The sequence below is a fragment of the Aethalodelphis obliquidens genome, unplaced genomic scaffold, assembly GCF_003676395.1.
Source record: "Aethalodelphis obliquidens isolate GAN/ISIS:26980383/991018 unplaced genomic scaffold, ASM367639v1 scaffold10, whole genome shotgun sequence".
In the NCBI taxonomy this organism is placed as follows: domain Eukaryota; kingdom Metazoa; phylum Chordata; class Mammalia; order Artiodactyla; family Delphinidae; genus Aethalodelphis; species Aethalodelphis obliquidens.
In genome coordinates this window covers 31,443,868-31,461,357 of record NW_020837954.1, presented here as the reverse complement: position 1 = coordinate 31,461,357, position 17,490 = coordinate 31,443,868, and the positions used below count along the sequence as shown (strand labels likewise).

At 41.4% G+C, this 17,490-nt stretch overlaps 1 protein-coding gene across 1 annotated transcript in view; it reads left to right on the top strand.

The window, feature by feature from the left end:
* Positions 1-15,815, top strand: part of CCDC198 (coiled-coil domain containing 198) — a 31,018-nt gene extending 15,203 nt beyond the window's left edge. The window contains exons 3-6 of the mRNA XM_027111365.1: positions 5,917-6,003; positions 7,145-7,246; positions 8,025-8,184; positions 13,884-15,815. Of these exons, the coding sequence (XP_026967166.1) occupies positions 5,917-6,003; positions 7,145-7,246; positions 8,025-8,184; positions 13,884-14,113 (579 nt within the window). The 3' untranslated portion in view covers positions 14,114-15,815. The remainder of the gene's footprint in view (positions 1-5,916; positions 6,004-7,144; positions 7,247-8,024; positions 8,185-13,883) is intronic.
* The last annotated feature ends 1,675 nt before the right edge of the window (positions 15,816-17,490 follow it).

The following is a 17,490-nucleotide window of genomic DNA, read 5'->3' as shown; positions in this document are numbered from 1 at the left end:
CACGGGCTTAATTGTGCCACAGCATGTGGGGTTTTCCCCGATAAGTGCTTGAACCCGCGTCCCCTTCATTGGCAGGCAGATTCTCAACCACTGTGCCACCAGGGAAGCCCGTTTTTTACAGTTTTTTTTCCTATAATTGATATCTAGTCTCATAGTGTTGTGGTCGGAAAAGATCCTTGATATGATGTCAATTTTCTTAACTTTACCAAGGCTTGATTTGTGACCCAAGATATGATGGATCCTGGAGAATGTTCCATGAGCACTTGAGAAGAAAGTGTATTCTGTTGTTTTTGGATGGAATGTCCTATAAATATCAATTAAGTCCATCTTGTTTAATGTATCATTTAAAGCTTGTGTTTCCTTATTTATTTTCATTTTGGATGATCTGTCCATTGGTGAAAGTGGGGTGTTAAAAATCCCCTTCTATGATTGTGTTACTGTTGATTTCCCCTTTTATGGCTGTTAGCATTTGCCTTATGTATTGAGGTGCTCCTATGTTGGGTACATAAATATTCACAATTGATTTATCTTCTTCTTGGATTGATCCCTTGAGCATTATGTAGTGTCCTTGTCTCTTGTAATAGTCTTTATTTTAAAGTCTATTTTGTCTGATATGAGAATTGCTACTCCAGCTTTCTTTAGATTTCCATTTGCATGGAATATCTTATTCCACCCTTCACTTTCAGTCTGTATGTGTCCCTAGGTCTGAAGTGGGTCTCTTGTAGACAGCATATACATGGATCTGGTTTTTGTATACATTCAGCCAGTCTGTGTCTTTTGGTTGGGGCATTTAATCATTTACATTCAAGGTTATTATCAATATGTATGTTCCTATTACCATTTTCTTAATTGCTTTGGGTTTGTTTTTGTGGGTCTTTTTCTTCCCTTGTGCTTCCTGCCTAGAGAAGTTCCTTTAGGATTTGTTGTAAAGCTGGTTTGGTGGTGCAGAATTCTCTTAGCTTTTGCTTGTCTGTACGGTTTTAATTTCTCCATTGAATCTGAATGAGATCCTTGCTGGGTAGAGTAATCTTGGTTGTAGGTTTTTCCCTTTCATCACTCTAAATATATCCTGCCACTCCCTCCTGGCTTGCAGAGTTTCTGCTGAAAGATCAGCTGTTAACCTTATGGGGATTTCCTTGTATGTTATTTGTTGCTTTTCCCTTGCTGCTTTTAATATTTTTTCTTTGTATTTAATTTGTGAAAGTTTGATTAATATGTGTGTGGGCATGTTTCTCCTTGGATTTATCCTGTATGGGACTCTCTGTGCTTCCTGGACTTGACTGACCACTTCTTTTCCCATATTAGGTAAGTTTTCAACTATAATCTCTTCAAATATTTTCTCAGTCCCTTTCTTTTTCTCTTCTTCTTCTGGGACCCCTATAATTCAAATGTTGGTGCATTTAATGTTGTCCCAGAGGTCTCTGCGACTGTCCTCAACTCTTTTCATCCTTTTTTCTTTATTCTGCTCTGCGGTAGTTATTTCCACTAGTTTATCTTCCAGGTCACTTACCCATTTTTCTGCCTCAGTTATTGTGCTATTGATTCCTTCTAGAGAATTTTTAATTTCATTTATTGTGTTGTTCATCATTGTTTGTTTGCTCTTTAGTTCTTCTAGGTCCTTGTTAAACATTTCTTGTATTTTCTCCATTGTGTTTCCAAGAATTTGGAACATCTTTACTATCATTACTCAGAATTCCTTTTCAGGTAGACTGTCTATTTCCTCTTCATTTGTTTGTTCTGGTGGGTTTTTACCTTGTTCCTTCATCTGCTGCGTGTTTCTCTGTCTTCTCATTTTGCTTAACGAACTGTGTTTGGGGTCTCCTTTTCGCAGGCTGCAGGTTCTTAATCCTGTTGTTATTGGTGTCTGCCCCCAGTGGGTAAGGTTGGTTCAGTGGCTTGTGTAGGCTTCCTGGTGGACTGATGCCTTTTTCCTGATGGATGAGGCTGCATTTTGTCTTTCTGGTGGGCAGGACCACGACTAGTGGTGTGTTTTGGGTTGTCTGTGAACTTAGTATGATTTTAGGCAGCCTCTCTGCTAATGGGTGGGTTGTGTTCCTGTCTTGCTAGTTGTTTGGCATGGGGTGTCCAACACTGTAGCTTGCTGGTCATTGAGTGGAGCTGGGTCTTAGCGTTGAGACTGAGACAGTTCTCTAGGATAGCTCTCACTGATTGACATTACATGGAGCCAGGAGGTCTCTGGTGGTCAAGTGTCCTGAACTTGGCTCTCCCACCTCAGAGGCTCAGGCCTGACAGCCAGCTGGAGCACCAAGATCCTGTCAGCCACATGGCTGCTAGTGTTGGAGGATCTCCTGCAGAGGTGGGGGCTGGCTGTGGCTCACTGCAGGGACAAGGACACTGGCAGCAGAAGTTCTGGGAGGTACTCCTTGGCATGACCCCTCCTGGAGTCCACCATTAGCCTCAAGAAAGAGCCTATAGCTTCCAGTGCTGGATCACCTCAGGCCAAACAACCCTGTATTTTTATATATATATATATTCCCTCCTGCTGGGACATATCCCAGACCTATTGAATCTCAATCCCCAATGAATAGCCTAGGATTTTTTTTTTTTAATTCCAGGAGATTCTAACAATAAACCAGGTTTAGAAACAAGTATGGAGAAAGGAACATGGGATTTGGAAGTGGACAGACCTGAGTTTGAATCCCAGAATCAGCACTTTCTAGCTCTGCAAACTTGCACAACTCATTAACCCGTGAAACAGAGAATCACCATAATTATACACAGGGTTCATGTGGGGATTGAATGACATATTGTGAGCGTGGCATGATGGACGGCAGTGGCTGCAAAGGCATATGGGCCTAATCACCAGAAAGAACCAAATCTTGAACCAAGTCCAGGGGACAGCACAAGAACTTCCTTCTTCTCTCCTCACCCCGAAATCCCCCTCAGTCATTGCTGAGTCTTCCTCCCATAGGTTCCTGCATATTCCTTCCCCTTGGTCTCCCTCCCCCTTCCTTTTCTTCTCCATTCCTTCAGGGTTCTGACTTGATCAGTGGCTGCTTCCTGTGCCAGCAGGTGTCATTTACCCTGCATCTTTAGGTTCTGCAGAGTTGAGAGACAGGACAACAAACAAACCTCTTTCTAGCTAGTATTAATTACCTCTCATTACCTCATTGCTAAGTTATTATGTTAAAAAAAAAATCCCTCACTTCCTCACCTGAGGTGAGACCGGGACAGAGAACCACTTCCTTCCACAAATGCAAATGGCCTGGCACATCTAACACAGAGATGAGTTCTTCCAGCTTTGTCTCTCCTTCCCATCTCCACATCCTTTGCCTTTCTTTCCCTCCTTGCCAGCTCAGCTTTGGGCTGCTCTACCAGAAAGGGCTGCTGGCTGTTCTCCCTAGAACAGCTCAGGCCCAGCCCAGGGACCAGGAAATTGTTCTACAGGGAAGGAGCAGGAGGCCCCAGTCATGCTCCCCTTTATGAGTGCTGGATGCTCGGCCACCATTTTCCATGGTCTCTCCCTCTCTTTTCACTCTGGTCACCCTGAAGAACAAACTGGCTTCCAGGCCTACCCCTTGATAAGGCAACCAATCAGACTACAATGGAAAATACTTTCAAAATATATTAGGATTTGCTTGTAGTGCTGGACTAAGGTGGGTGTGGTGCTGACACTGGTTTCTGTGGCATGGTGTCCTCCTGGTTTTCCTCCCGCTTGTGAAGCAATCATTCCTCCATCTCCTTGGCCAGCCCATCCCCATCCACCAACTCTCAGTGCTGGGGCATCCTTGATTCTGCTCTCCTCACTCTGGACCTCATTCATCCTATGGTTTCAGTTATTCTCTACCCAAGGATGATTCCCAAGCATGCATCTTCAGCACAGATCTCCCCTCTATATTCCACCCAAACATGGCCCTCTTCCAGGATTCCCCATCTCAGCAAATGACAGCACTATCCATCCCTTGTATCTGGGTGTCATTTGGACATGTCACTCTCCTTCAATAACAATCACGAATCCTGCTTGGTCTGTTCTAAACATTTGTAGAGCTCATCAATTTCCCCCCCATGAGCCCATCATCTTTGTCTTCCTAAGTGTTCACCCACATCCATAATTGCTCTTATTCAGTATAGTTCCCACACCGCAGCTCGAGTGATCATTTTTTTAAGCAAATGTAGCATGTCCCTACTCAGCTTAACGTGTCGATGGCTGCCTGCTCCTCTTAAGAAGACAACGTCTTCATGATGCCCCATCAGGCCCTTCATGAGCTGGCCCCTGCCTACCTCTCCAGTCCCATGTGAGCCACTCTTCCTCTCACTCTCAACTGCAGCCAACTGACTTCTTACAGTTCCTTCCAGAGATCATGCTCTCTCCTGCCTTGGGGCTATTGCCCATGTGATTCCCTCTGCCTGCAACTCCTCAATCCCATGAAAACTCCCAAACTTCCAACTGCTGCTAAAAAATTACTTCCTCAGGAAACTTTCTTGGACTGCCTCCTGACCCCTCTGTCCCTTGAATTAGTTTTCTAGGGCTGTGGTAACAGAGTATAACAACTGTGTGGCTTAAAACAATAGAAATGTATTGTCTCACAGTTCTAGAAGCTACAAGTCCAAAATCAAGGTGTTGGCAGGGGTGGTTCCTTCTGGGGGCTACGTGGAAGAATCTGTCCCATGCCTGTCTCTTAGCTTCTGGTGGTTTGTTGACAATCTTTGGCATTCCTGGACATGTGAAAGCATCGCCCCAATTGCTGCCTTTATCTTCACGTGGTATTCTCCCTGTGTGCATGTCTGCATCCAAACTTCTCCTTTTTATACCGATACCAGACATATTGGATTGAGGGTCCACCCTATTCCAGTATGACCTCATTTTAACTAATTATATCTGCAAGGACCCTATTTCCCAATAAGGTCGCACTCTGAGGTACTGGGGGGAGGTGGTTTAGGGCTTCAACATATGAATTTGGGGGGAACATAATCCAATTCATAAAACCCCTCATTCCCAAGGTGGAGTCCTCCAGTTATATCTTGTCATAGTCCTACCCTGCAGACTTTTTCTTCAAAGCCCCAATCGCAGTTTGTAATTATTCATCAAATAATCACACAAGTAAAAGTGTACTTGTTTCCCCATAGATCGTAAGCCCCAAGAGGGACCATGCCCATTTTTGTTGAGCATTGCAACCCAATGCCTGGCCGGTAGCAGTCATTCAATAAGTTATCACTGAGTGAACAAGTAAATTCAGGTCCCTGATTGCATGTCAATGTGAAGAGACCAGCCCTTGTCTCCCAAGCCTGCTCAGTCACTTCCTAGTGCTCCAAATTAAGTCATCTAAGACAGGTGGAGCTGGCGGCAAATCACTAGTTCGTCAACTGCTGCCTAGTCTCAGTGTCCGCTTGAAACTTCAGCATCACCTCCCCGATAAAGCCAAGGCCCTGCTGGAAAAATCCATGTCTAAGATTTGTTAGCACAGTGCATTTTCATTGTCAATATGCCTCATAAGCACCAGTGATTATTACTGAGGAGGCTGAGGGAGCTTCTCTGGAGAGCTTAAAATAGGTTACTTCCCTAAGGACCAGAATAGTTTAGCTGGGTGGTTAAGGGATAAATAAAGTAAAGGAGCTTCCTGGCGCCTCTTTCATCTCTAATATTCTAAGACACTTGTTGCTTGATAACTGTGGACATAGTCCCTCAATGCAGACAGAAAATGATTCTTAATCCTTTAACTCTCTGACCAATACTTAGATCAATGAGTCACTGGCAACAGTGCAAGAGAACACTGAAGAACCCAGATAGGTCAAAAAGCCTTTCACACAGATACAGCTGTAATCCTGTAGAAACTGCCTTCCCTGTGTGCTCTCATGAATACGTGCAGAGTGTTAAGATAGTTTAATATCTGGCTTTTATGTTTCATCATCCCATGGCATGAGGAATGCTGAATACTCTAAATGTTGGACTTCCAGAAGCTTGAACCCATTGACCTGCCACAAGTAATTACTTCTGAAAGGCTCCTGAGCCAGGAAGAAGCTGGGAGGGCTCACAAAGCCAAGGTGAGCAGCAGCAAAACCTGGAGGGGGTGGGGAACTGGGGGGCTGGCCATCCTTGTCCTGTACTCCCCACACAGAAGACCTCAAAGGCAAAGAGAGCTATTAATTCATTCAGAGCTAGAACTTTCCAAAGCTATCCATTCTCTTCTGGGCCTGCTTCCAACTGGTGATTACTCTTGCCTCTCAGATGAACTCTGAGCCCTTCTCTGCTGCCTGGTGAAAACAGGGAGATGTAGATGAGAGAGAGGAATTTTACTTGGAAATTGGTGATTCTAGAAGTGTTCAAATTTGTGAACACTTTCCTCCCCTGATTCATTTCAGAGTCATCTAGATGCTGCCATCCACAGATGACTGAGTTGATAAAAGATGTCCAGGTACTTTTAGATCCCCAAGGCCATGTTTGTGATACTGACAGTGCCCATAGAGATGGGCCACTCCCTGAGGCTCACATAGCCACCACAGTTCATGTCCACAGGGAAACAGAACAGGGGATCACTGAACACATTTGGCTACATGTCCCTTCCCCTTCCTGGCCACAGCAAGTGATGAATGAGGGTATATTCACCCCTGGCTGCCCTCATTAACTGTTCACATTGTCTCGCTGGAGTTTATGATACACCAGGGAAGATCACCCAAGTCACAAATAATCAATTTTAAATCCTTCCTAAACAGCAGTGTACCAGGGCTTATAGTGGAATATGGGAGTAAACCCTACAGAAATAGGTTGGCCCCCGTCTAGTTTCATAGCCAGACAATTACTCAATGACAGAAGAAGCAGGGAGAGAGAAGCAGGTCTCATCAAACAAGAACACATTTCTGGGAAGATAGTTAAAGCAGCTGTTGACATGGAAAGTGATGTCTTGTCAAAATGAGATATGGAAACATATTTCCATTCAAGGTTTGCAAAACTCTACAGGAACCTTAAAAATGATATGATACACATGGCAAATTGCCACTTCATTCACTGATAGCTTCACTAAGAACTGGTCGGGAAGCTGCAACGGTCCACCTCTGACGACACAAGAGATCTCTATGGATTATGACTGATGATTAAGATCTCACTCTGTTCCAAAAAGGATTTCAAGTTGTGATTGCAGAGTCAGTAACTAATTACCCCACGCTAACGAGTGCGTATCTTTCATAGCAGGAACTGGAAAAGAAGATGCAAACTCTAATGTATCCTTCTGGGAAAAGACAATATTTACATAAGATGCAAATGCTGGAAATGAACCGTAAAAGACAAGAGGTAAACATGAGAAGAAGAGGGTCATATTTACCAAATGTACTCTACATAATCACTGCCCTGGCACATGAATATAGTTAAGCATTCATCTCTAGTCTTTACCTAGCATTTTAAATTTAGTCATTGGAGCCGAAGTTTCAACTACTGGGATTGAGAAGAAGCAGGAAGATCCCTTCTGCTACCAACTCTCTTGAGTCTTTCCTCTGTTTTCCATCCTCTGAAGGATGTATCCATGTCTCAAGTCTCCCTTTTTTTAACTGTTGCTTCTATGACATTCTGGCTCCAGCAGGAAAATGAGGTTAATTTTTCTTGGTTTAGTAAAAAGGAAGAGGGTGGTGAATTAGTCTGTGTTTTGATACCTAGGCATCTCTCTATAATTTAAGCCATAGAATCATTTTATAAGCAAGATCTCTTATAACAAACCCCTTTACAGTAATGTCTCCTGTAAATGTCATAACCCAAATTCCTCAGTCTAGTGAATAAGCCTGAAGTCCCTGTCTTCTGCAATTCCAAATATATCAGCTAGCCTATGGTGAAATGGTTTTACAAAGGTCCTCACTGTTTTGAGATTATAGGCATGCTCCCCTTTCTCCTAACAAACCTGCACATGAAGAAAGTTTCCATACCTTCTAAGAGGAAAAAAGAGAACCGTATTCTATTTAGGGGACCACAGATGTCTACAGATAAGCACACAATTTGCAAAGTAGCTGATCTGTTGACCTACTCTGGTGAAAGTAGCTTGAGGGGAGAATACTAACTGTTTATAGCTGATCAATTTCAGGCCCAAGTGGAACTGAAGACAAGTCTTCACAAGGAGGCAAGAACTAATAAGCAGAAACAGAGGGACCATAAAGTCAAGAAAATCCTTCAAAGCATCCCAAGAAATGACGACGGTGACTTTCTAACCTTGTTGCCTGATGAAACCTTGAACAGAAGTCCAGGTGAGGCACACAATTTTTTTAGTAAAATATTTCAAGCATTTTAAAAACTTCATCAGATAAACTTCTGATGTGAAGTGGGGAAGGTGAAATGCAAATCTGACCATATCACTCTCCTGCTGGAAAAAAAAAAAAATCCTTCAGTGAGTCTCCTTGAGCCTGAGGACAAGGTATAACTCCTTGCCCTGATACTCTAAGCCTTCAGGATCTAGCCTCTGCCTACCTAGCTTCCTGGCTTCACCTCCTGCTATGAACACTCCCAGCCCACACACTGCAGTCAGGCCAGGTTGCTCAGGGGCCTCAGATGGCTCTGTGATTTCCAACAGACATTTTGCTCATAAACTCTGTGTTGTGTTGCCCCATCAATTAGCGTCCCATTAAGTTTTCCCTGTCTGTACTCCCCCAGAGCAAACCCGCCACTGCAAATGCATGGTATTGTTCACATACAGAGCTTACTGCTCTGTGGGCCAATCCCCCATTAGCAAGACTGACCACTTAGAGATCTACAGAAATGCTGGCCATGTCTCTGGAGGTCTTGAGCTTCTAAGATGTAAAGTTACCAGCTGAAAGAGACACTGCCCCTGCTCAGAGGAATGAGATGCTTAATCAATAAGTTAATTAAATAAGAAAAGGCTGAATAAATGAAAAATCTACTTGGAACATCTATTTAACCTATAGTCCCACGTCCCAGAATGAAATATGCTGTGTAGTCACATAGAAAAACAACTTTTACCATTTAAAAAATATTGGCAAAACCACCAAGAAAGGTGCCTCAGTTAAAATTAGACACTTAGAGTCATTGCTTGAGATCAGGCCAAAAAAACCCCCAACATTTGGAAGATGCTCCAGATCTGGAGAGCCAGGGGAGACTGAGGCACCTGGAGAGGGGCTTCTCCTCTGCTCTCCTGATACTTTTTAAAGCTGTTTCATTTAGTTCCAGCTCAGGTCTCTTGAGTGCTTACTCTAAGCCAGGCACCGTGGTCCACCCTTAACATAAATTATCGCGTTTAAGCTTCACACCTACAAGACAGGAGTTACTATGTGACAAGCCAGGATTCAAGGCCGGGTCTTTCTGATTCCAAAGGGTGCACTCCCACCCATCCCCTCATATAGCCTCATCAGGACTCCAGCGACTCAGAGCTGGGTCCAGGACAACCTTGGGAAAGTCAGCAAATGTAGAGGTTATGACTCCTCCAATTTCTCTCTCAAGAGAAGGCTTCCCTCTGCAAAGCCTTATAGACCTCACCACTCTGTAGGCATATGCTCAAGCAATGGGTCCTTTTTACATATTCCCAAGTAGCATCTTTGATCTCCTTCTTTGTCTTCTAAAAGCAGTTCACTTTGCTTTCTCCTAAAAATGAAGCGTCGCTAAGATCATAGACTTCCATGAGCATTCTGCTAGTCGGGTTCTGGTAATTAAGGTTCCTCTGTACCCAGCTCCTCTTATTTAAGGCTCTATTTGTCCATTTTTATTCCCTCTTTTGGAAGGTAGGATGAGAGTTTCAGCTCTCTTGTGAGATAAAAATCAGTCTTTGTTTCTTGCTGCCTCTTTAAAATGAAATCACACATGCTTTACCTATATTTTATAGATAGTTACATAGTAAATTACATATATCTGTGTAATACATGATAATATATAACTTACACAAAGTGAACATTGCTCTCTTAGGTATACAATTCTATGAGTTTTAACATGTTAATATGGCTCCTACACTTTTCAGAAGCCATATGAGTCTAGTGTAGTGAGTAGAAAAAGCACTGGACTTGGAATCAAAGTCCTTTATTTGAGCCCTGATGGTACATTCACTAATTGTAAGCTCCATGGGAGCTAGTATCTTTTCTTGTTCCTAGAACAGTGCCTGGTACATAGCCGCTCAATAGTACCACTATTAGAATAGAATTAGAATAATAGAAGCCCGAATAGTACCACTAAGAGCAGCCGCTCAATAAATATTAGCTATATATTTGTTCATATAGCTTTATTCTACAGAGAGATTATAGCTAACTTCCAGTTGTCTAACCTCTTTGAACCTCAGTTTCCACATCTATAAAGTGGGAATAAAGCATTGTGTCTACCATGTAGAGTTTACATAAAATTCAAATGATGTGTGTAAAAGCGCATATAAAATGTAAAGTATCATATGGATAGGGACAAAACTGAAGAAATACGGAACTGATGTCTTATAGTGAAAATAACTACCTGCTTCAGGGGAAGTGTCACTCCACATACATCATTTGAATGTCACCTTCACAACTCTGGTCTTATCTGGCCACTTGTACTATTATTTACTTAGTATTTTCCTTTAAGGTATCTTGCTTTGTTTTATTTTTATAATTTAGCCTTGTCTGTGAATTAACTGTGACATTATGGGTTCGATATAGTGGTAATACATTTTTCTAAAACACATATTATAAAATACATAACCATCAAACATTTTCAATGGTTGGTATGATCCTTGTACTACCTAAAATCACTCCCTATTTTTCCCACACTGGCCTCTGTTTCTTTCCTCTCTCCCCAAATTGTGAAGTAGGATACACTTTCCTCTACTCTGCTCACCCAAAACACATTTAGGTTTTAAAGGTTGTGTTTTTCTTTTTTTATTTTTTCTTTAAGTCTAGCAACCATAAAGAATCAAACAGAGATTATCAAAATGTAACAAGTAATAAGACATCTAGCTCAGAAGTTCTCAGACTTTAATGCTTAGTATACAAAACTTTGTATATAGTGCTTTGAGTGACTTAAGGGATTTTCAAGGATAAAACTGAACACGTGACTTTTGCCTCACATACTAAATTTAGAGTTGAAATATTGTAACACCAAGAGCATAGTGAGAGTCAAGCTATTGCTGATATTACATTAGATCCCACCATTAACAAATGGTCTCTTCCTGTTTCAAAGCTCCTGCCTCTAGTCTGCAGAAAATCCCTGTTCTCAGTCTGAGTGATGCTTCTAATAGTTCTGGGCTCATGTGTAGAGCAGAGATGATTGACACGCCCTGGCCCCAATGAATGAAGCCCTTCCCAGGTCCCAGTTACCAATACTTCCCGCCTGCCAAAATTCTCTGATGGCTCACTTGTTCATTCCTTTACTTATTTACTCTTTCAACAGATACTGAACTGAGTAGATGTGGTTCTTACACAATAGCACACACAATGAACAAAGGAAAGTCCAATGAGAGTATAACTGAGAGACCTAATAATCTGAGGAGTTGGACAGTTTCTGTGAGGAAGTGATATTTAAGTTGAGACAGGAAGTAGCTGCATGAAGGGAGCAGGTGAGCACGTGAGCATAAGGAACAGAGTCCTGGGACATCCTAAACTGTGATTGATAAGTGTGTAAAAGCCCTTGAGTGGGAAGGAGCCTGACAGATTCCAGACACCAGATGGAGAAGAGACATTGAGATAGAAAATGATTGGAGATGGCGCTGGAGGCACAGTCAGGGCCCAGGGCACACAGGGTCTCATAAGTCAAATAAAGACTTTGAACTCTATCTTAAGATCAATGGGAAGCCACTGAAAGGGCAAGTAAGTGAACTACTGGGTTTATATTTTAAATATTACTCTGTCTGAACTGTGGAGCATGGATGGGAGAGGAACGCAAGAGGATGTGGGGAGACAGGTGAGAAGTACATAGCAGTAGTGCAAGAGAGAGGTGGTGCCTGGACCAGCAGAGAAGGGTGACACAGAGGAGGGAGAGAAGGAGCCAGATATGAGATATTTAGGAGAGAGAATTGGCAGAACCTGGTGATGAATTACACATGGGTACGTGGAGAGTGTGAGGTAGCTTGGGTTTCTCCTGAAGAACTAGGCAGATGATGGAACAAAGTTACAACCAAGTGCTGGACTAGGGTAACTGGGAGAAGAGGCAGGTTTAAGACAGAAAAAGAAGGTGGAGCTGACATATTGTCAGGAGACATCAAGGAGGAGGTGTCCAGTTGTACAAAAAATGTATCAGAGCTCAGGAGACAGATTAGGGCTGCAGGATAAATTAACTATAGTTTTCTGTCTGGGCTGTGTAAATAGACAATGCTAGTTAAGTACAGTAACATTCAAGGGGAGAGCAGGGTAGCCCCTCAGTGAGGCAGAAAGGGAACTCGCGAGTCACAAGGCATGAATCCTCACGTTGAAATGTTTAATATTCTTTTGTAACCATATGCAACTTCAGATATCAAGGGCTTAAATAAAATATGCCTTAAGATTTGATAAACAACAATCATGAAAACAACTTCTATAAAGTTATAGCTGATTCCGCCAGACTGAGGGGAAAATCTGGACTTTGACCCAGGATGATTTTCCAAGCTTGAAAGTGGTCGTTAAGATTTTGTTTTCTTAAAAGCCACCTTCCTTGCATAAAGCCTGTTGTTCTGAAGTGCACTCTAAAAGGGCACTGAGTACTACTTAAATAAAAAGCTAAAGTAAAGACATACATGCACAAAACCCCACACCAAAAAATAAATTAAATCTCTTCCAAAAAAAAAAAAGAAGGTAAAATAAGTGCCTGACCCTTTGAGCTCCCTAGTTCTGTAGATCTGGCATCTGTGTCTCTGAAAAGCTCCATAGGTGATTCTGCTACGAAAGGCAGAGCTGATGTGAAGGTTAAGAAAAGTGTATAGTATGTGCCTAGCATGTAGTAGATGTTCAATAAGTAGCTCCAGGCAACATCACCTGTGCAATATTCTTGCCAAAACCACTTAACCTTAATTTAATCACAAGGAAACAATCAGAGAAGCCTGAATTTAGGGCCATTCTACCAAACAATTGACCTGGATGCTCTAAAAGGTCAGCGTTAGGAAAAAAAGAAGATAATGAAGGTGGAGGAGCAAAAGAGCCAATGAGAGAGTTGGGGAGGGGGAGAGAAAGAGACAAAGGAGAAGAAGAAGGGGGAGATGGGAGGGGGAGAGGAGAGGAGAGGAGAGGAGAGGAGGGGAGGGGAGAGGAGAGGAGAGGAGAGGAGGGGTAGGCGAAGAAGAGAGGGAGAGAAGGAAGGAAGGAAGGAAGAAAGGAGAAGAGAAGAAAGAAGAAAAAGATAGGAGAGTGTTCTTGAATTAAAGGAGACTAAGAGACAAGAAAATAAAATGCAACACATATTCCTAGATTGGATCCTGGATCTAAAAAATAAAACACAAACAGACAAACAAAAAGCCGTTATAAAGGGTATTACTGGGACAACCATGGATATCTGAATACAGAACGTATATTAGAAAACAATGTTGTCTCAATGTCATATATCTTAAGTGTAATAATTGTATTGTGGTTACATAGGAAAATTGCCCTTGTTCTTAGGAGACTTGTGGTGATGTATTTTGGGAGGAAGTGACTCTGAAACTAATTCTCAAATGGTTCAGCTGAAGCAAAGTGTGTGTGTGTGTGTGTGTGTGTGTGTGTAAATATATGTATAAAACAATACTGTGACAAAATGTTGTTGATGAGTTAGGGTATACAAGTGTGTACTGTGCCATTCTTGTGACTTTCAGAAGATTAAGAAGTTTTTTAAATAGCAAGGAAAGCATTTTTAATGCTTACAGAAACACCAGTTGAAATCCTTTATATATGTGTGTGTGTGTGTGTGTGTGTGTATATATATATTTTTTTAAAGAACACCAAGTAGATTATTTTGTGTTCCTAAAAACCTAAGCACTTAAAAAATACGTCATTGTCAGGGGAAAAAATAAATTAAATGAACTTCTAATTCTTTGTAGAAAATACACAGAATGCAGAATTTCTGGAACATCAAGCAAGTAATGACTATTGTCCCCAGAAAATTGGCAAATTGGAAACATGGTTCCGTGAACGAGAGGCTCGTGGACAGCTTCTCTGGGACAGTTCCAGCTCTGACTCAGATGAGTTGGGGAAAGACGAGAAGAAACCACGAGCACTGGTGAGGACCAGGACAGAGAGAATTCCACTTTCTGACGAGTTTTTTGATTGAGAATAATAATACTATTCACTAACCTAGATACTGAGTGCATTGAAAGCTTACTTTCGTTTAAAAATTCTCCAAGGTAGTATATGAACTATTTTGAGGACACCAATTCACTTTCTTTTCATTTCGAAATCCTAAGATTAAACAAGTGAGATATATTGTTAATTATACTACATAACTAACTGCCTCAAAACTTAGGGGCTTAAATAACAGCCACTTATTGTCCAGCTTTTCTGTGGGTTGCTGGGCTCAGTTGGGTGGTTCTTCTGCTGGTCTCTTTTGAAGTTTTTCATGCTGTTGAAGCCAGATGGCAGCTAAGACTGGAGTCCTCTGGAGGCTCGACCAGGACACTGAGACAGCTGGACCTCGCCCCCTCTCTGTATCATCCCAGAGCCTCCTCATGTGGATTCCCCAAGTGCTCTCTCCTGCAGGGTAGTGAATTTGCTTTTATGTCAGCCCAGGGTTCCCCAAAGCAAACGTTCCCAGAGGAGGAAAAGCTGCCCATCCTCTTAAGTCTAATTCATGGAACGGGCCCCAAATCACTGCCCCACAACACACACTCGATTGGTTACTACAAGTCATAGGCCAGGTCACAGGTAATGAAAAAGGGGCTACACAAGGCATCAATTCCAAAGTGTGGTCTATTGGGGTCCATCTCTGAGACATGGCACCCCACTGTTTTAAAAGCAAATTATTTCTTATAAAACAAATAGATGAGAGAGTAAATTTGATAGAAATAAAAATGACTTTTTAAAGAAAAGTCACAGTGATGCTACAGTAGACAGTAAGCTCACTTAAGTCACTTTCCTGTGAGTTAGAAACTTGTTACCTCATAACAGAGAGGCTATAGGAAAAAGGTAAAATAATGTCAAGTGTGGAACGTCACTGTGAGTTGAAACTCAAAATTAAATGAAGATCCCTTAGATTACGGTGTAGATCTTAGAACTCTTTAAAAGGAAACTTAGAAATGTTCAGTCCAAAAGTGATTATATTTACAAAATTAAAATTTTTTTTACCCTTCAAGCAATCTACTTTATTCAGATTTTACCAGTTACATGTACTCGTTTGTGTGTGTATTTAGTTGTGTGTAGTTTTGTCACGTGCGTAGATTCATGTGAGCAACCCCACAATCAGATACAGAGAAGGTCAATCACAAGAATCCCTTGTGCTATCTATAGGGGCCCCCAAAGTAGATTTTTAGGCAATTTTAAGAACTTCTTTTGTATAAAATTTGACTCCACTTTTAGCATAACCTAAAAATATTTTTAAGCCATCCAGAAGCTTCTAAGAATTTAGTGAACTTTAAAACAAAGTAAAACAAAAATACCTTTTAAGCCTTCTCTGGGAAACTTCCAAAAAGAAAACAATAGAAACACCCCCTGATTTTGACATTCAGTGCATTCAGATCAGTCACTAAGAAGATAAAAAGACTGCTGTGTCAAGGGATGAACATTCATGTTTCTTCCAAGGACAGAGACAATTAATTAGGTCATCCCTGGGCATTTTTACTCCCAGTTCTTTGTAAGCAGCATTCTTACTTTTTCTTTGGTAGGTAAAAAGCGTATTTCCTACAAAGGAATGCATAGATTGTTTGACCAGTCAGCCTGTTTGGAAAAGTAAGATCCTTCTTTTTTTTTAATTGAAGCACAGTTGATTTACAATGTTGTGTTAGTTTCAGGTGTACAGCACAATGATTCAGTTATATATATGTGTGTGCATATATATATATATACACACATGTATGTGTATACATATGTATGTGTGTGTGTATATATATATATATATATATTCTTTTTCTGATTTTTTTCCCTTATAGGTTATGACAAAATATTGAATATAGTTTCCTGTGCTAGACAGTAGGTCCTTGTTGGTTATCTTTTGTATATATAGTAGTATGTATAGGTTAATCCCAGCCTCCTAATCTATCCCTTCCTCAGCCCTTTCCCCCTTGGTAACCATATATTTGTTTTCTATGTCTGTGAGTCTCTGTTTTGTAAATAAGTACATTGTATCTTTTCCAAAATAAACAAATGGGACCTAATTAAACTTAAAGCTTTTGCACAGCAAAGGAGACAACCTACAGAATGGGAGAAAAAATTTGCAGATGATGTGACAACTGAGAAGGGATTAATTCAAAAAAACAACCCAATCAAAAATGGGCAGAAGATCTAAACAGACATTTTGGTAAAGAAGACAAACAGATGGCCAACAGGCACATGAAAAAATGCCCAACATCACTAATTATGAGAGATTATGGCCATTCTGACCAGAGAAAGGCAAATCAAAATCTATAAACAATAAATGCTGAAGAGGGTGCGGAGAAAAAGGAAATTTTCTACGCCACTGGAGGGAATGTAAATTGGTGCAGTCACTATGGAGAACAGTATGGAGGTTCCTTAAAAACTAAAATAGAATTGCCATATGATCCTGCAATTCCACTGCTGGGCTTATATCCTGAGAAAATATATTTTTAAAAGACACATGCACCCCAATGTTCACTGCAGCACTATTTACAACAGCCAAGACACGGAAGCAACCTAAATGCCCATCGACAGATGAATGGATAAAGAAGTTGTGGTATATATACACAATGGAATATATACACAATGGAATATTAAATGCCCATCGACAGATAAATGGATAAAGAAGATGTGGTATATATACAATGGAATACTACTCAGCCATAAAAATGAATGAAATTTTGCTATTTGCAGCAACATGGATAGACCTAGAGATTATCATACTGACTGAAGTAAGTCAGACAGAGAAGGACAAATATTGATATCATATGATATCACTTATATATGGAATCCAACAAAAAAAGGAAAAGTAAGATCCTTGAGAGGAGAAATGAGTTCAACCTATTCTCAACATCCTCATATTATGGTTGACCTGGAAGGTTTAAAACAAAGTGGGAGGGGCTTCCCTAGTGGCGCAGTGCAGGCCCGCCTACTGCAAAAAAAGAAAACAAAAAAAACAAAGTGGGGTGGGCAACTCCCAGCACTGAAGACAGCAGGGCCAATGAAGGTGTTCATGGCTCTGATCTGTGACTTGAACTTGGACGACACCTCCTTCTACACGTTCCCTGGTCTCTGAGCTACATGAGGGCTCGGCGTCTCCTCCCTGTAGTATCCACACCCTACACCCACCCCCCCTGCTTCCTAGCATAACATCTGGCACCGAGTTTATTATTTAATGTTTGTGGAATGCATTAATTTATGTGTTAACTAGTCAATTAGCGTCAATTGCTCACTCTCACTTTCATTTCCCAAGAGTCTTAGTTGTACAAGGTTGATTATACAGATTAAAACGAAGGGCTTCCCTGGTGGCGCAGTGGTTGAGAGTCCGCCTGTCGATGCAGGGAACACGGGTTCATGTCCCGG